This window comes from Pseudorasbora parva, chromosome 22 (genome assembly GCF_024679245.1).
Source record: "Pseudorasbora parva isolate DD20220531a chromosome 22, ASM2467924v1, whole genome shotgun sequence".
Classification (NCBI taxonomy): domain Eukaryota; kingdom Metazoa; phylum Chordata; class Actinopteri; order Cypriniformes; family Gobionidae; genus Pseudorasbora; species Pseudorasbora parva.
Window position 1 is genome coordinate 8984277 of NC_090193.1, and position 19541 is coordinate 9003817.

At 39.5% G+C, this 19541-nt stretch overlaps 1 protein-coding gene across 1 annotated transcript in view; it reads right to left on the reverse strand.

Annotated features, from left to right (window-relative positions):
* The window catches only part of ano8b (anoctamin 8b), a 96692-nt gene that overhangs the window by 5999 nt on the left and 71152 nt on the right, over positions 1 to 19541 (reverse strand). Inside the window, exons 5-16 of the mRNA XM_067431223.1 lie at positions 18951 to 19047; positions 18569 to 18685; positions 16383 to 16510; positions 14978 to 15139; positions 14729 to 14881; positions 13167 to 13293; positions 12768 to 12823; positions 12469 to 12543; positions 11583 to 12320; positions 8235 to 8426; positions 7991 to 8122; positions 5958 to 6068 (exon numbers count right to left, since the gene is read on the reverse strand). Of these exons, the coding sequence (XP_067287324.1) occupies positions 5958 to 6068; positions 7991 to 8122; positions 8235 to 8426; positions 11583 to 12320; positions 12469 to 12543; positions 12768 to 12823; positions 13167 to 13293; positions 14729 to 14881; positions 14978 to 15139; positions 16383 to 16510; positions 18569 to 18685; positions 18951 to 19047 (2088 nt within the window). The remainder of the gene's footprint in view (positions 1 to 5957; positions 6069 to 7990; positions 8123 to 8234; positions 8427 to 11582; positions 12321 to 12468; positions 12544 to 12767; positions 12824 to 13166; positions 13294 to 14728; positions 14882 to 14977; positions 15140 to 16382; positions 16511 to 18568; positions 18686 to 18950; positions 19048 to 19541) is intronic.

The following is a 19541-nucleotide window of genomic DNA, read 5'->3' on the forward strand; positions in this document are numbered from 1 at the left end:
CTCACGTCCTCCAGCTGTTGAGCGTTCGCAATGTGTTGCGTGATATCTCTGTGCCCAAGTAGCAGTGCTTCGCCTGTGCTTCCGCATAATATAATCCCAAATCAATATCTGCCTAGGAAATCACCTAGTCTTAATCTGCATCACTATTTGTACTCGTTGTGAATATGCAGACCAGAAGAAGTAATTATGTTTTTTTGTTTGTTTTTTTGATGATCACTTTTACTCGGGACATGCTAGCTGGCAACATAGGATTCCATTCATTATGCTAAGCTAAGCTGGCAGCGACCCTGCCAAACGAAAACAATGCATGCACTGAGACAAAAATGCCTTTGCCCACATATCTAATTGTAGGAAAGAAGTTGAATAAGCCCCATTTCTAAAAAAACAGTTGAGTGTTCCTTTAAAGTTCCCCTAGGGCTGTTTTCCTGGTTGCATTCACACCACCAGTAGGAACACATGGTTCAGTATGGTTCTTATTGCCTAGTGTGAGTACAGTCTTACCCCCGGTTTACAAGGCTTAGACCCAAGCACTATTCGCACGGGATTAGTATTATCTAGGGACCTCTGTGATTTAGAAATGACTCCCCCACATCTGAGTTTTGCGTGGCGCATTCGCACGGGATAAGCCAGCCTGTGATTTTACTCGAATTTACTGACTTCTCCCGGATATGATGTCAAGACTTCGTTATAGATAGCTGTATGAAATCATAAACAGGCATCGATATCGTTTTGATTATTTTACAGTAGCCTAATAAATAAACAATTTCATTCAGTTAGCGAACAGACGCTATGAACTGAGCTCAGACCAGCGGCAGGAGTCAGATTTCATTTATCAAGAGTGAGAAGCTGACAATATACGGCGGAAGATTCAGTTTCAAAACTAAATGTAAAAGCGCCTATTTAAACAAGCTTGTCATTGTACTGTACTGTTCTGTTCTGTTTTTCATTAAGAACAGTATTGATGTTAATATTAAACACACCATTCAATCAGTTTACTCCCAAATTGATAATCATTCTAAAGTGAAAGTATAATCCGTGTGGGCACGGCTGCACGTGAATTCATACGCGCATTATGAATGCAGACTTTATTCTTCGTGAAAGATAAAGATAGAAATGCTCACAGGAAGAAAAAAAGCTTGCAAAAATTATATACCATCCGCCTAATCCTGGCCAAATCACAGAGATGTCGATTCGCATGGGACTACTATTATCACAGGACCTCGGTGTTCGGCGAAATATGGTAGGTAATTTGCGGGGGAATTTTTACTTTACAAATTACAGACATGGCCGATTCGCACGGGATTAAGATCACAGACATTCTGCAATTATTACAAATCACCAGAGGTCCCTAGATAATACTAGTCCCGTGCGAATGGGGCTCTAGTCCCAGACTAAAATGCATATTTGAGCTGTTTTAACTGAAAGCAACATGCACTTTATTTTGTCTCAAGATTCACACCGTTAAGTGTTAGTAATCTGTTAGATTTACTAACAGCTTGCTCCAGCACAAACCCTCTTTTGGCATTAAAAATCTACTGTCATGGTTTACTAAAGACACACAGTGAAGAATTTTCGCTGGAAATGCTGAAAATGCATTTTTTTTCGGCTGACATTATTGAATATGCCTTTGTAGGAGTTTCCCTTCCCTGTGGGAGGAGAGTATTTAACTGAATCATGCAAGGTGATTTACTAAGGTTTGCACTTACTGATTACTGCTGTTTTGCGGCATTATTTACCACCCAAAGAAAGCATGTTTTAAACTAGACACTAATTTCCACTGCTCTTGGAAGATTGCGTTGGTCATTGTGGAAGTTATCCCGCTGCGTCTGTGTGCTTTAATTTGCACGTCATCAATAGATCACATGTAGATCTTTCCACTCCCATTGGCACTTTTTTGGAATTGCACTCTCACTAATTTGCCCAGTTTAGTAAATCTTGTCCTAAATGTCCTGGTCAATCACCACTACTAATTCATAGGGGTGTCCCTGACTAAGGATTTACACATTCGAATCAGAATTGTCGAATCTCTCTATGGTCGACCGATAGTCAAATCATCTATGTGTGTGTGAATGGTTTGGCACGACACTAGTCAGCAGGAGGGTAAAACTATTTTTATTTTCCTTTACACACTGCACACAGCAACAACTTTTAAAGGTGACCTAGAATGATTTGAAACAATATGTTAAATTGTTCTCTGATATCTACATAGAGGGTATGTGGCTTATTTAGGAGCAAACATTGTCCAGGTACAGTTTTACAGGTCCATTTACGTGAGTCCTGACAGAACATAGACAGACTAAATGACAGTTTAAGCAAAACACTTCAAACAGAGATTGATAAAATGCAGCTTACTTGTTTATTGGTGTTTTCAGATCAACCGCACACGAGAGAGCTCGCGTTCGTGCAGATGCCAGGGGCCTGTACCATGATGGTAGTTTAACAAACTCAGGGTTAAAGTATTAGTTTCGAGTTGACAAAACCAAACCATTGTATTAAGGCTTTGTTGGTCCCATGATGCTAATCATCAGCTTTCTTTGTCAACTCAGGCTTTGATCCTGAGTTCAGGAGTTTAGCTGTGACATCAGCAGTGAACAGCCAATCACACGCTGTGGATCTGAGATTCACTTCTCGCGAGACAATCAGTGAGATTAATTTCTCTCTTCAGCAGAATATTACATGACTGAAAAATATTAAGAATAAAAAAAAAAAAATACACAGCAAGAAGAAAAGCTGTCTATGAAAGAGGACAACTTTAAGAAAAAAATTGTATACGTCAATGCAAGTAAAAGTTATGAAGTTAGTTTAGAGAAAATTGTACATTTAAGCTCAGTGAGCGTCTTTTTTTAATAGGCTATTTTTATTTATTGATTTTAAAGCTTATCCATATGACTTTATGCAGGTGATGTTATTTATATGCCTTATGTATTAATTTTAACAAAGTGCCAAAATTATATCTAAATCATTCAAAATTAATATTATTATAAATAAGCATTGTTAAAAGCCAGACGCTTTAGTCTTTAAAAACTATTTGCTATGTAGTGACCTTTAATTTGGAGCAAAAACAGGGGGAGTGGCTTTATTGAATCAGAGGTGTGTCACTTTGCTCAAAGCTGATTGGTCCAATTTCAGGTTGAGATCTCTAATCCAGAACATAACTTGCCCTGGAGCAGGTTAGCAGTGGAGCATAAGTTACTATGGCGATGAACACAGCTAAAAGCCAAACCACTTTAATGGTACCTAAAACCCAGGATTGGCACAAACTAAGCTTAAACAAATCTGGCTAGCCAGCTAAACCAGCTTCATGGTACAGTCCCAGGATTTCAGTAATTTAATCCTCCAAACAGAGCTTTTCTGTGAAAAGAACTCATATACTATCCAGTGTTTTACCTAAACATGTCCAATCGGGCAACCATATGCACATGAGCTCTCTCTCGCGCACGGGTGATCTGAAAACACCAATAAACAAGTAAGCTGCATTTTATCAATCTCCATTTGACTATCGTTTTAACTTATATGGTGGAAAAGGTGATGTTTGCTAGAAGGATCGAGTGAACGATCTGTAAATAAAGTATCTACGGTTGTATTTTGTAATACAAAATAATATTACCCTTTGTCATTAGACGCACTATTTAGTTTTGTATGGTACTTGGAGTCTCCTATTGTTACTGTACTAGCATCTTGCGTCATCTAGACAATGCCGTCTCTCTAAGAAACTTTCAATTTAATCAGAAATTGTTTAAAAAGTCAATAAGTGGATAAATTACTTGCTGCTTGCAGAAATATAGTTGCCCCTTTCTTCAGTTTAAGACGCTGAGTGAAGCTTGCTTGAAATGGGCCGAACAAACAAACGATTTGTTGTGGTATCCGATTATAATAAACCTCAACCATGTGTCATGAGAGCCGTTTTTGCTATCTTCGAGTGTCTTGTTTACCATCAGTAGATTCGGCTTGTTTGGACAGATGCAAATGTTGCATATAAATGATCCCCAACGCTTACGTCACAGTTGGGTTTATGTTGAGAAGCACTTTTTTTTCTGTTGAGTTTTTGATTTACGAGATTTACATAAGAAGTAGGAGGCAATGGTGTTTGAGACTCACAGTATGTGATGTCCATGTACTGAACTCTTATTATTTCACTATGGCAAGTTTAATTACATTTTTCATTCTAGGGCACCTTTAATAAAGAGACCAAAACTGCCTGCCAACTGACAGATGAACTAACAATGGCTTTCTTATTTAGGTTTAAATAAAAGGTAATGTGCTGGATAAACATTCGTAAACCGTTTTCTCAAAACATTTTAAAGCCGTGATTGAAATACAGAACATCACAAAAATATATAAAAGAACATTTTGATAAATAAACCTAAGAGAAATACCTGCCTAGAGAGGAAAAGAACACTGATTGCGTTTACATGCACGTTCCTAAGCCGATTGTGCCTAACGCCCGTTTCACACATACTCCGTCTGCAGTGCGTGTGCGGTGCGTGTTGCGTTGCGTGTGCGTTGCAGGATCCGTACGCCCTGTAGTGCTTTCACATATGCTGCGTTTGCAGTCCGCAACTGATCCACTGTTGCACACCACAAACACAGCATTTATTCATTGTTTTTTATTTAAAATCCAAAAGTTTTTACTGAACATGGCTCGTCAGAATTCCAATTCTCTTTGTTTACTCTTTAATAGAAGTCAGGTTACGTAGCCTACTACATTTAAACAACAATTTATTAAATTAATTTATTCATATTTATATACTTTAGACTTAGCTCACACAAGTGGCAAAACATTTAAACATAGGTTATAGCCTTAAATCACAAACATTTCAAATTAGAAACTTACAATAGTCTATTCAAAAACAGCCTACTCTCGTCTTTTCTTTCGTTTATACACCCTTTTAAAAGAAATCCTGCAGGTCAAAAAGAACTTTGCTTTCCACCTCCAAGAAAGTACGAGTGCTATCCATTATGGGACATTTTTTTACCTAAATGCCAGGTAAGGTGTCGTTTTGTTGCTTTACTTGAGAAAAAAAAAGCCATGTGTTGACTTTGAAACAAGAGTATATTTTAAATGATATGCATCTGTGGTGAAATTACTAGATTTTCGTGTCAGTACATGTTTATTTTAATGCGAACAATGTTCTATCACTTTAATGCAGCAGCGCAGCACAGCAAAAAATAGACTCGGTACGAAAACGATCCGTGCACTGCTGCAGACGCAACGCTCCTGGAACGGACTGACGGACCGCATCCGCGTGCAGTGTGAAAGCTGTCATCCGTTAACATGGGTACGGAAAAAAATACGCACCGCACACGCACTGCAGACGGAGTATGTGTGAAACGGGCGTAAAGGGGGTCGCACACAGGACGCAAAGCTCAGCGCCACGTCTCCGGTATCTCACACCGGACGCGCACATTATATACACGTGAGTTCAATTTTGAATTAACTTCTGACAGAAGAGCGGCACGATGGGTGTATCTTGTAGTACAGGGTGAAATCGGTATGTACATTGACAATTTGAGGGAAATATAATATAAATGTAATAAAAACCTTGAAATTGGGTTCTGTGGCACGGCAGGATTATAAACAACTTCCTGAGTTGCCATAGACAGGCCCCGAATGCCACCACCGGTGTGTCGTGTGTGTACATTCATTGAAAACGATGTGTTCGAATTTTATAGTGGCACGCCGTTGAGTGCCTTTAAAGTGGTCGCACACCGGATGCAAAGCTCAGCACCGCGCCGCACCATGTCTTTAAAATATTGAGCACCCCCATATTGCCAAAATGATATGATCCTCGTTTTATAACACCCGGGAAGATTAAACTGTGAGATCGGTGGTCGAATCCCGCTCCACATATAGATGCATTGAATCTTCGACTATTTGGGTCACCCCTACTAATTCAAAACTAACTTAAATCATCAGAATATCTCTTAAGGGGTTGTGGCAGTGGATGGGCTATTACCTTGAATGCCTCTTTGCGCTGAAACTCCAGCTTGGCCATTTCCTCTCCCACCCAGCTGGGGATGTCTGGTATTGCCACATGAATGATATACTTCAGAAGTACTGCAAAGTGCTGATCATGAAAGGAAAGACAGAAAGAAGAACATAAATCAAAGTCTTTTAATGATCATTTCCCTCATGTCTGGGCAAAAACTGAATGCAGTCCTCCTGGAGTCCCTGCACAGAACATACAGTCTCTAACAGCAAATCCTATCAACAGAAGAAAAAAAAGAGGGCTTCAAGTGAAAGAGGTCAGTTCAGAAGGAACCTCAGGCTAACAGGCGTGGTTTGAGAACTGAATAAAGATATGCTTCATGATTGGCCTGGAAGCATAGAAGTATAAAGGAATATACTACACAGCTTTTGCAGTTTGACCAATTTGAAGCTAGTTGCTAAATGTAAGAGCCAGTAGGGTTGGGCGATGTCACCTAAATCGGCAACTGACGATGTGTACAGTAAAACATTGCGATGGGGGGCGTGGCATCACGATGGTGTTTCTCCATCGTGATGTCGGTCAGCCATCACGATGGATGATGTTATCGTCCATTGGCACAACCCTAAGAGCCAGTCTGCATATTTTGGGCAGTCACAATTGGCAGATTTAAGAGAAAATTGAGCAGTGTATTATGGGCATAGACTGATTTTTAGCTTCATAATATGATTCCATCCAGTATGAAGAAATCAAACATTACATTATCAATTACATGAACAAAGAAGCGCCTACTAGTTGGCCCTTTTATCCAAAGTCATTTACAGTACAATTAGTAACTTCATAACCTACAATACAAATCAGGGTTCATTTAGAGCGAGATATGCACAATATTTTTGTCTGTTACGATAGTAACTGTGTCAGATTATGACTCCTAAATTCTTGCCGTGTCATGGACAAGAAATGTCAGAATACATGTTGCTTACTGACCAATCATCGACTGGCATCTTTAACGGCGTGTGTGATGTCATCGAGAAGGAGGAAATAGCGACTGACCTTCAGAAACAAGCCTAAACAAACAACGACTACAAAAGCGGCGTTACATTAACACTAATTCCAGGACTCGCCGAGTTGCTAAAGGGCCTCTTCTATCGTTCGTCAGTATTTATCTTTTCTCTTTAATGACTGTCCCTCAAGGAAACATCATAGAGGCATAAGTATTGTTGCCAAACTTTCCTCCATTGCCTAATTCTATCTAGCAGCACCAATAACATTGTCTCTCTTTCTGTGTATGGAAGAACTTCTGTGGTGCCTCTATTAAGCCCCTTTCACACTGCGATTCCGGCAAATACACGGATAATAGATTTTGTCCATTCACACTGCCAGCGAAATACCGTAATATGTGCGCTTTCACACATAACCCGTAACGGTCCCGGGTCGAGTTGACACGTGACATCCGGATGTGACGTATAATGGCGAGCGATCTCAGCTTCAGCACGGATAGTAAGGAGCTCCGTGGTCTCGACTTGTGTCCAGTTTGCGCACATTTCTGCTTGTTTAATTTTAGTTTCTTTTGTATACGAACACTCTCTGGTTTAAAACACCGACTAGCTCTTCTGGCACTGCAGGGTTGTATTATTGAAAAAACAAGCTCTAGGAGTCACACGATAACTACGTACACGTTGTGGCATTAGTTTTGGCTTTTGTTCACACAGCGCTCGTCCCGGGTCGAATCCCGCAATGTTACTAGGTCCCCGACCCGGGTTCAATTCGGTAATCAATGCCAGGACGTAGTTGCTTTCACACAGAAGGCGACCCCGGCAATGTTCCGGGAATATTGCGGGTCCGACGTGCAGTGTGAAAGGGGCTTTAATGTCATAGATGTGACGGAACCCATAACGGAGGGCCGGAAAAAATGCTATTGAGATCCGAGTTTACACATTTACACATAAGCACGACACCCTACGGCAAATGGATCGAGACAAAATTGGGCTGATATTGTGAAGTCTGAACTTGACATTAAGTTAATAGAGTGTGTGTGTATGTGCTTGAGTGTGTGTATGTACCTCTAGGATGACAATGGAGATAATAGCCATCTCAGGACTAAGCCAGGGAAACAGTCTCTGTAGCTGCCCACACTGACCAATCAGATAGCAGTTCACTATGATGGCAATCAGACCCATGGCTTCCATCACTGTCTGTGCAATGATACAGGATTTTACACAACCTTGTAATATAAAGACTCTTAGAAAAATTTCAACTGAACACATGCATCTTTCATGTATTTTAGAGTACTTTGTGTAGTCTAACCTGCCATTGTCCGATGCTTCCCACCCTCAAGCCGAAAGGTCTCTGTAAGCTGGTGCACAGTTTAAACGCGTCACTCCGGATCTCAATGATATTGTTGATGAGGGCACACATGGCGGCCAATGGGAAGGCAGAGGAAAAGAGAACCACATATCCAAACTGGACAAACATCTCCTGGTAGTCCTGAAATGTGTCCTGGAAAACAGTTAATGGACTTTGTTTTAGAAGTTTACAGTTTTTCTGAAAGTATGTCAGTATCTGACTGCAGGCGGTAGAATATTAGAAATCTAGATCTCTCTCTCTCTCTCTCTCTCTCACACACACACACACACACACACACACACACACACACACACACACACACACACACACACACACACACACACACACACACACACACACACACACACACACACACACACACACACACACACACACACACACACACACACACACACACACACACACACCTTCATTTGGAAACCATTGTGTTATGTTTTAAATATTGTTAAAGCTACACTGTGTAACTCTTTTAGTTTATACTTAGCTAAAAACACTTAGTTCTTTCAAAAATATATGTGCTCATTAATGTATATTTACTTCTTTCACGTAATAAAGTATTCTCGTAAGTTTATAATATGCCATTGAAAATACATACGGGGGAGGGGTTCGAATGCCGGTCGCCATGTTGCCCCTCCATCTTGAAAGTACATTAGCCAAAGAGGGACAAACATTAAAGCTTCGCCTTTCGCGTTTTAACACTCGATGGCAGTCATGAACGAGGACGAACTGGATGCCATGTTAATTTTGGACTAAATCGGCCACCGTAGGAGTTAAAACTAAATCAGAATTGAGAGGAACAGAAACTATTATTCAGTGGATGGTCTTATACCTTTACACCGCTAGATGGGGGAAATATTACACAGTGTAGCTTTAAGACATTATATAAATTATACTTTACACTTGTGTTGAAAAGTTTAAGGGTGGTCAGAACTTCTGTTAACCTTTTTTTTTACGTTAAAGTCTCTTATGCGCACCAAAACTGCATTTATTTAATCAAAAATACAGTAAAAACTGTGCTATTATTCCTGTGATCAAAGTTGAATTACTCCAGTTTTCAGTGTCACATGATCCTTCAGAAATCAAGCTGATTTGCTGCTCAAGAAACATTTCTTATTATTATTACAGATGCAAATGTGTGCTGCTTAATATATTTTTGGAAACCATAATACATTTAATCTTATTTGTGTACAATTATTTGCTAAACAACTCAAAAACATTGTATAATACATTCTAGGCTACATTTAGAAACATAAATGGTTTAACATCCAAAAAGAAACATTATAGTGACATTTTACATATTAGCACTAGACCGTTTAACCTGAAAATGCACATCTTGAAAATGCACAGGGGGCTCCTCAAATATTGGCACCCTTGGTAAATATGATCAAAAAGTTTGTTTTTGCAAGTTCAACTCTTTCATTCAAAATATTCACAAAAATCTTACCACAGGTGGGACGCTTGGCGCTCTTTTTTTGATGGCCTTTTTTTTTGTATCCTATATTTTAGTAATCATCATAAATTAGGTATAATTCGAAAGCTTACGAACTCAAAATTCTTCCTGTGAAAACCGTTTTGAAATTTAGGCCCTATCATAAACCTGATGCAATGCGACACCAGAGTTTTTTTGCTAGTTTCATCCTGACAGTTATCATTTTCACGTCCAGTGGCACGATGTTTGAAATGCATTTTTGCCCACTTGTGTGCCCATGGGGGTCTGCATGTGTGGGTCTGAAAACAAGGTGTGTTTAGGTGCATTGCTGGCGCATTTCTATTTTGAGGAACTGAACTGAGTGTGTTAGTAATATGCACCTATAGGCGGGTCCACAACGCGTACACTCTGCTTATTACACACACAGGGATGCGCAGCAGCACACTATTTTAAAAAAAATATGAAATGTTAAAGGACTACGATGTAAAATATTTTTATTGTGAACATAAATATAAAAGTGCCTACATGTCATATTGGAGAGTCCTTGTATGTATCAGAATTAGTCTACCTATTGTCAGTAATAATGAGCAAGCAGGCGTCATTGGACGAGAGCTAGAGAAGCATTTAGTTTTTCAATTTATAAATTCCCCCATGTAAATAGCGAATCCACCATGGTGCCAGCGCAACTGGCTTTTAAAGGGAATGGGAGATGAGACTCTGATTGGCTTATTGGACTTTACGCCCAAAACACTCCCATTACTCATTAAGAAGCTAGGTACAACCTATTTAGACCATATACCCAGTGCGACGACCATTTTCCACTTTTGTTAAACTAGCAAAAGTGGATTTGGACATGTAAAAAAAGTAATATCAAAGATGGCGACGTAAATAAAACTGTAAATCGTTTTTACATTTAAAGCGACAAAAGTTGAGGTGCAAGGTCATCAGTCAAATGAACTAACTGTAGCTTTAAAGGTGTTATGGACTGGCTTTAAAATAAAAAAATTATACTGTTGTCTGACGTCAACTAATGACATTTGTGTGGATTTTACCTTCAAAAACAATATAACTAATACTAATAAAATAGTAATAGGCAATTTTTGACACTGGTTTTGAGGCTCTCTCCTAAACGGCGGGGCTACTAAATTAAACGTGCTTATTATTCTGTAGAGACGTGTTTCATCAGTCTTTGTGAAAATCACAATTGTTTTCTGGGCCTGGTATCTATAAAAGCTTTTCTTTGACTCAGCTCTGAAACTTACAGAATAATCTTATATTACCATGACCTTTTATATATCAAAAGCTCAAGGAAAGGTTGATTTCTCAATTCATCACCCCTTTATGAGTGAGAGCTGAGCATTTGAATCATGTGCAGAAACAGCTCTGGTGGAAGACTGAATCTAAAACCTTCAGAAGATAAGCAGATTATAACCACACTTTTGTAAATTACTAAACCCGCGTTCAGAAAGAAAAAATACTATGACGGTTCTGTTCACACAGCAGGGCTTCACTGAAAATGCTGCTGTTATTCCTGAAAGTGTACAGGTGTGAGTTTGATTATAGAATGCAGTTGTCACTGCTGTAATCTCCCATATGTGTCTGTGTGTGTGTGCATATATACATATTTATATATATATATATATATATATATATATATATATATATATATATATATATATATATATATATATATATATATATATATATATATATATATATATACACATATATATATATATATATATATGTGTGTGTATGTGTGTGTGTGTGTGTGTTTTTTAATAAAAATGAACACTGATTTTTCTGAAGATGTACACAAGACAAATGTGTTAGACTGTATGTATTTTGTGTCTTCTGACCTGGTATGTTTGCATGCAGCTCTCAATCTCGGCCTGTGTCAGCGTAGTGCTTTCTTGCTCCTCAGGAGGATCCATCCACGAATCTCTCTTCGTCTTACTGTCAGCCCTCTCTAAGCTCCGCCCCCTCTTCCTGAGCCTGACTGACGTGCTGTTCTCCCCCCCTGTTGGCACCGGCTCCGCTGTCAGTTCCTTCATCTCCGAAACCCCGTTTTCATCCTCGTCATCGCACATCTCAAAAACCGAGGCAGGATCCATGCCCCTCTCCACCATGGTGGGGCTCCCCTCCTCCAGGAAGCTGTCGTCCACTGGGCTGATGCAGCTTGCTGACTTGCGTTCCACCTTCTCAATGAAGCTGACCTTTCGCAGCTTCAGGCCGCAGTCAATGAGGCTCTCTGATTCGTTCTCTTCTTCACTGTGCCTCTCCCCATGCTCCTCCTCCACGTCCTCATCCGGGACGCCACAGCCACCATTGAGACACTTACGTTCTCGCCTCTCTTGGAGGCCCTCCTCACCCATCTGTGGGCTGCGCAGACCTGACCCGAGCATGGTGGGGTCACTGGGCGAGACCTGCGCTCTCCCTGCTGCGAGTCGCCCATACTTGAGCAGTGCAGACACCAGCAGCTCCCAAACAGCCCGCAGCGTGAGCTCACCCAGTCGGTGGCGCTCGGCCAGGTACGGCTGCAGGACTTCCTTCATGTTCTGCACAAACTGCCGGATAATCAGCAGCGTGGCCAGCATCTGCAGTAATAGGGACAATAACAAGTTATATATATACATGACAAGGCTGAACATTGATACAGATATCCAATTTCAATTCCAATTTGATTTGATTCTGAATGTCCATTTTGATTACATATGAAATTCCGGTCCTGCCAGAGACTCTCACCTCTTTCAGACGCTCCATGTCTTTGAGGTAGAATCCAATATAGAAAAGGCTGAGATAAGAATTTACAAACTGAAACTGAGGAAGGAAGAAAGAAAGAAAGAAAGAAAGAAAGAAAGAAAGAAAGAAAGAAAGAAAGAAAGAAAGAAAGAAAGAAAGAAAGAAAGAAAGAAAGAAAGAAAGAAAGAAAGAAAGAAAGAAAGAAAGAAAGAAAGAAAGAAAGAGAACAAAACGTGAAGATTTTAGATACAAAACATTTTGAATACTCCAAAATGTGTATATATATATTCATAAGTACTTACAAGAACCATTTTGATGATGAGATTTTTCTCATAGGCACTCTGGAGTCTGTAGTTTTCTGTGGGAAACAGAAGATTCAGACATTAGTATTCATCTCACAGAGGCCAGACAACTAGCCAGTGTTTATCTTCTTTCTCCGTCTCTCCTATATTTGGCTTCTGGAAGGCTGTATTCCCAAAATCCGGACCCCTATCCATTTCTACCTTTTTCCTCTTACTATTAAACCATAACCTCTGAATTTAGTGCACAATTTCCTCCTAAAATGTTGTCTTGTTGAAAACAGTGTTCATGAAGCGCCTAAATAACGAATTAAGCAATTTAACACCAAGATACACATTGAAGTGACAGCTGCATTGTGTGAGTGAATATAAACTGCAGCTCTTGCAGAGATCCTGACTCACCCATGTCATTTAGCCAGCAGGCGATCTTTCTGTACACCTCATCACACGCCGTCACAGTGATGGCCAACATGATTTTAGGGATAAATCTTGCTACTCGTGGAAGCTCCTTAATCCCCATCACAAATTCCTGCCAAACATCAATTCATTACAAATGTCTTATTATTTGCACTGAATGGTATGTAAATACATATTGTTATAACTTTTATTATTTCTATTGAAAGGGGTATTCTGAAATCCACTGCCGCTCAATATACCTGTATGTATATATATATATAATGATTCTTTCCAGTTATGATATTGCTTAAGAAAACCCCTGATTGGTTCTTGTTTTCTAAAGTGTGTATTTGGTCTCTGAGGAGTGACTGAGGGTCTGACCTAGAGATGTCTGATGTGTCGCTACACACTTCATAGCGACAAGGTTTCGTGTGTTTGGATTTTGGAGGTATCACACACCCCTAACATGCCAGGAGTGCAGTAACAGTGTTTGCTCACTTAGCCCAGCTTCCGGATATGAAATATGTATTTGCCTTTCATTTAATTTATTATATTTTATATTTCCTTTTACTGAAACACTAAAGAGTCCAGATGAATATTGCCTGTACTATTGTCTGTATCTCTCAGTGAGAGAAAGCACATGCTATCAGTATGTTTTGGGGAACATTCTAGTTACAACTGGAGCTTAATCAGCTCCAACCTTGGAGAGACTGTGTTTCTGTGTATGTGCGCGGTATTCTGTGTTACAGAGCAGTGTTGAGAATGGACATTCTAAGAAATAGGTGGATTTGTTGTTCTGGGCAAGCTGGCGCCTGCTCCAGATCAGGAAGGTCACTATGGGCCTAATTCCGGGGTGAAAGCATCAACAAGTGACACGTATATGGAGACGTGCATCAGATTAACTGAAGTGTGGAAAATAACCATGACTGTGCATTTTCTCTGAGCCAATCAGAATCATCCACATTGCAGTAATGACGTGGATAGACCTTGAAAACAATATAACTTTTGGGACAATTGTATGTACGATAGGGCAACGAGACAGTGAGAGAGGAAGTGCGGCCTACGAACTCCTTGTGAGAATTGAAGCTGGCTTCTGCTGTTAAAACTGCAAACTATTCTTAAAGGTTTACTTCAGAAATTAGCATATGGCTTTGTATCAGTAGAAACCCTGGAGTATATTCAAATGATTGTGCTTCAACCCCTCATATCCCCCTGAGACAAGAGATTTATGCATTTTATTTCTGGAAAAATTCCTCCCATGATGCAAATTGACGATATTTGCGTCATCTTTGGAATGTTTGGCCAGAGGTTAAAGACTACAGCCAGCAGAGGGAGCTATTTCCTCATGTTTTCAACCCGCACATGGGGGATGGAGATCACACTCACAGCTCAGCTCGCAGCTGCAGGCATTCATGGAAACTGAACTATGCTGAGAGCAATGTAAGTGTTTTAACATCTCAAATGTTATGCATGCACAATACTTCATGAAACTATACAAAAAATAGGCTGTTAAAGCTGGAAGTCAACTCCCATCGATCAGTAAGTGTGTGTTAGAGTGTGTAACTCACCTGAAGCTCAAAGCAGACGAGCATGGCCAGAAATACAAAGCAAAGGCATAATATACAGACAGGAAAGCTGACCAGCCATCTGAACACTCTCCTCCTCCACGGAGGGTAATAAAACTCTTCACAGCCCGTCACTGGACTGCACCGCTTCACTCCCTGACCCGAAAAGAACGAGAGAAGAAAATATTTAAAGAGCATATTTCAAAAAAAGCTGGGTATAGACATCAGACATATATTATACACTGTCATTACCCTGAACTGAGGTCTGGGCTCCTCCAGGGACTCAGCTGGGGTGTCCAGTGTACCCCATTTATAAGCGAGCTCTGCCCCTCTGCGTTTCCAGCGCTCCAGAAACAACGTGGCCCACACCACATTAAAGAGAGCAAACACCACACAACAGATATCCCTGCTGGTCTGAGAGGATATGACAGAAATATACATCACATGAACAGAATAGTAAACTCCAATAATATTTCAATTGTAACAACCCTCCAAATAGTTTTAGCATGTTAATGAATAGGGCAATGTTAGGGCCCTATTTTAACGGTGCATGTCCACTTAGAGCTTATCCAAATCCACTTTTGCTAGTTTAACAACGGGAAAAATGATCGGCGTGCCAGGCACATGGTCCAAAAGGTTTGTACCTATTCTCTTAATGAGTCATGGGTGTGTTTTGGGCACAAAGTGCAATAAACCAATCAGAGTCTCATAACCCATTCCATTTAAAAGCCAGTTGCGCTTGCACCATGGCGAATTTGCTATTTACATGGTGAAATAAGTGTGTATTACCACAATTGGTTAGTAGCCAATTTCATTTGTTTTTACTGCAAATAGGTAATTCTGATACATGCAATGACTATCCATTATGACACGTAGGTATGTTTATCTTTATGTACACAATAATAATCGTTTACATTGTAATCCTTTTATGTTTCACATTTAAAAATGTTTGTGTGCTGCTGCGCATACCTGTGTGTGTAACAAGCAGAGTGTACGTGCGTTCTGGACCGGCATAAGCGCATATCACTAACGCAAAAATTACTTTAGACCAGGTTTTTGTTGGTAAATGGCGCAGTTGTTTTCAGTTGCCTCAAAATAGCAATGTGCCTCGTTTTCAGACCAGCACACCCATGGGCGCACAAATGCATTTGCTATTTAAACAACATGGGACAGGACGTGAAAATGATAACTGCATCTCTTGTGCTGTGCATAGGCCCCTAATGTATTTGGTCTTGGCGGATTAGATCTGCTATGCTGCTGCTGTAGAACAAGTATAGACTTGCAACGGCCATTAAATACACAGATACACTTTTGTGAGTATGTAAGATATGCTGTTGCTGCTGCATGAATAGACACATAAATCCTATAGCAGATCTAGGCAGATGAGCTGGGGGGTTTCAGAGGATAGTGAGCTGTGGGACTAGCTTATAGCAAACAATGAACAAGTCTATTTAAATGTATTTGATCACTTGCAGATTGTATGTAAAGATTGCATGTAACGCCTTCTAACGTTTCATGACTAAACTAGATATGTTGATATCACATATGTGGATTCCATAAATACATTTAATTCAGCTTTAATTTACATTTCGAATCGCTTGGAATATGTGGATGAGTCACCCTTATAGTATTTAATGGTGTTTGAGTGGTCAAATACCTGATCTGATTCTGTGAGCATCCACAATACAAAGCCAATAACAGCAGGATACAACATGGAAGTGGTGTAGAAACCCAGCCAGGCGAAGTACATGGCAATCTTCGCTCCAAAATAATCACAAATATCATCTAGTACAGAAAACAAATAGAACACAGAATCATTCAAGTATCCAAGTATAGGGCTGCAGCAACTAAGTAATAAAATCAATAATGTAATGAAAATAATTCGTTTTTTGATTAATCATACTTGCACGCTATAAACAAAAACAAATCTGTAAATTAGAATGAATTCTGGCTAAAATATACATTTTGTCAAAATGATTGTTAGACATTAAGGGCCAGATTCACTAACAGCTTGCTCTAGTACTCTTGGTGTTAAAAAACTACTGGCAGGATTTACTAAAGACTGAAAAGGCGTGAACAGAGTTATTTTTGCAGCTGACCTTATTGCAAATGCATTTGCAGGAGTTTCCCTTTCAGATGCAACATTTATGGGAGGAGAGTGTTTAAATTAAGCATGCAATACTAAGGTTTGCGCTTGTCAATTTACTGGTGTTTGCACCATAATTTACCGCCCAAAAAAAGCATGTTTTAACCAGACTGTGGTGTGGCAAGCAGCGGGGCGAGGGACCGCGAGAGCGGGACGGGAGCATAAAAGGAGGAGCGAAGGCAGCGGAAGACGAGAGAGGACCAGGTCTGGATTTTATGTTGAGTTTTGTTTACGGTTTATTATGTGTGTGTGTGGGCAGTCGTCCATGAGGGGCTGCCCGCGTTTTGTTATGTGGGTATTTGCGGGCAGTCGTCCGTAAGGGGCTGCCCGAGGTTTACTTTCGTTTTGTTTATTTATTTTGAATTAAGTTTATGAACGTTCGCCGGTTTCCGCCTCCTTCCTTCCAATCTAAGAATTATTACACAGACGCTAACTGGTACACTCTCAGAAAAAAGATACAGTGGAGGTACAATTTTGTTCCTTGGGGAATGAACATACCTTTAAAAGGTACACAATTGGTCCATAGGGTACAATTATACCATTGCTATCCTCTACTTACGTCCTAGAGAGCCAATGTCCTGCAGAGTTTGGCTCAAACCCCGAAAGACATCTATAGAATCTCTTATTGAGAATTAACAGAGGTTAAGATGTTGATGTTTTATTGAAAATGTTTGGTCACCATTATGGAGATCAGTGTTTCCTTTAGTTGAACAGTTTGACTCTTGGCTTTTTATGTGAGTTTGTGGTTTTTGTTACAGTGTTAACAAAACACATAGTCTGTTCATTTAAAAAAAAAAAAAAGGCCATAAGCAAAACATTTTTTGAAATTTTTTTTTGGAGCAAACTCATCACTGACTAAAAATATTAATAAATACTATTCACCAACAATACTTTCTTGCCACATATCAGATGTCCTTTATTCTGATTTTTAAATACATTCTAAGGGAAAAAAGTTTAGACGCACACAGATATCAAGAATCAGCATATGAATCTCAACAATGCTGACATACTTAATGCTGCAATGCATGCTGGGAGCCATGAGTTTTATACTGTGGTGGCTTAGAAGGGTTTGAGCTAAACTAACATCAGCTCTCTAAGACCGAACTTGCCTAGCCCTGACTTAGAGGTACACAAATGTTCCCTTAAGGGTTCCACCCCAGGGACAGCCAGTTGTACCTTAAAAGGTACAGATTTTTTTTTTTGACAGTGTAGATTCTGTTGGTCCTTATGGAAATGCTCCAGATGTGTCCGTGTGCTTTAATTAGCTTGTTGTCAGTAGATCATGTGCATAACATTCCACTCCCATCTGTGCTTTTTTGGAATTCATCTGCCCTGTTTAGAAAATCTGGCCCTAGATGTAGGTTTAAATTGATTGTACATGTGTAATACAAATAATGAATATATTTTTATGAGAGCAAAAGGAACTATTTTATTGGAATCTAAATGGGATATAATTACTATGTTTATATGAATGTGTGTGTACTAGAGTACCAGTTAACATGTAGCCTGTGCTTTTGTTTATTATTCTTTTTAATCGAGTTCTAAATTGAGACCATCTAAAAGAAAACTCAACAAAACCAGCAAAAGTGTTTTTCTTTTTTAGTAGGGTTAGCAACATTACTTTTAAATTCACAAAACAACAACAAAGCTGACAATGAAAAAATGTCAATGTTGACTTCACATGGATAACTACTAACCCAGTGGCTGTTTTTCACACACGGCCTGCACCCATGACTTCATCAGCTGTCCCAGAATCCTCTGCTCGTGAAGTGGGAAGACTTGCTGGATCACACCTCGCGCCCTCAACTCAGGAACTGTAACATACACACACAGTGCACGCTCACTAACACACACACACAACATGAACAAGTATTCAAAACTTTGGTAAAACTTTTCCTTATAGAAAAGTTCACTACATCTGACACAAGCAACATATAAAGTGTCAGCCTGCACAAATAAAGTTATCCAGATATTATGTGTATCACAAATATGAGTGACTGATTTATACATCCAGGCCACTGGTAAAGATCAGGCATACACTTCTAAGGGCTCTCAGGAAGTCTAAATATAACAACTCACTGATTGGCTGCCCTTCCAGGAAGTGGATGTTGTGAAGGGCCTCCCCATGTTTAGCTCTGAGATTGTCCAGCCAATATTTGATTATGCTTTGCCGTTCCTGTGATATGGAAAAGAATACGCTTCAATCTATAACAATGTCCGCAAAAAACTAAAATGTACAACCCAACCCGGTGTCTCAATGAGTTCATTCTTTAAATGTTTTTATGGGTTTACTAAAATCTTGTCTGTAATGTGGATTACCACAAGAAAAACTGATTTGGCTCTCAGTTAATAACTAAAACAAATTGTTTACAGCAATGTGATTACAATGGACATCTATAGGCAAGATATTAACAATTTAAAAATAAAAAAGCATCACTTATTTTTTATTAAAGCATTCATATAACTGAAAATCTTTCATTAAAACAGAATCTGAATGGCTGCATCTGAAATCGCATACTCTCTTGGGTTTATCGGATTAGCATCGTCATGACATGTTGAAAACAGTGTCACTATAATATATATATGCTATTACAGTATTTATTAACATTTGAATAAGCTTTTATTTTTATATTTTCATTTGTCATTGTTATTGTTAGTAACTATAATACT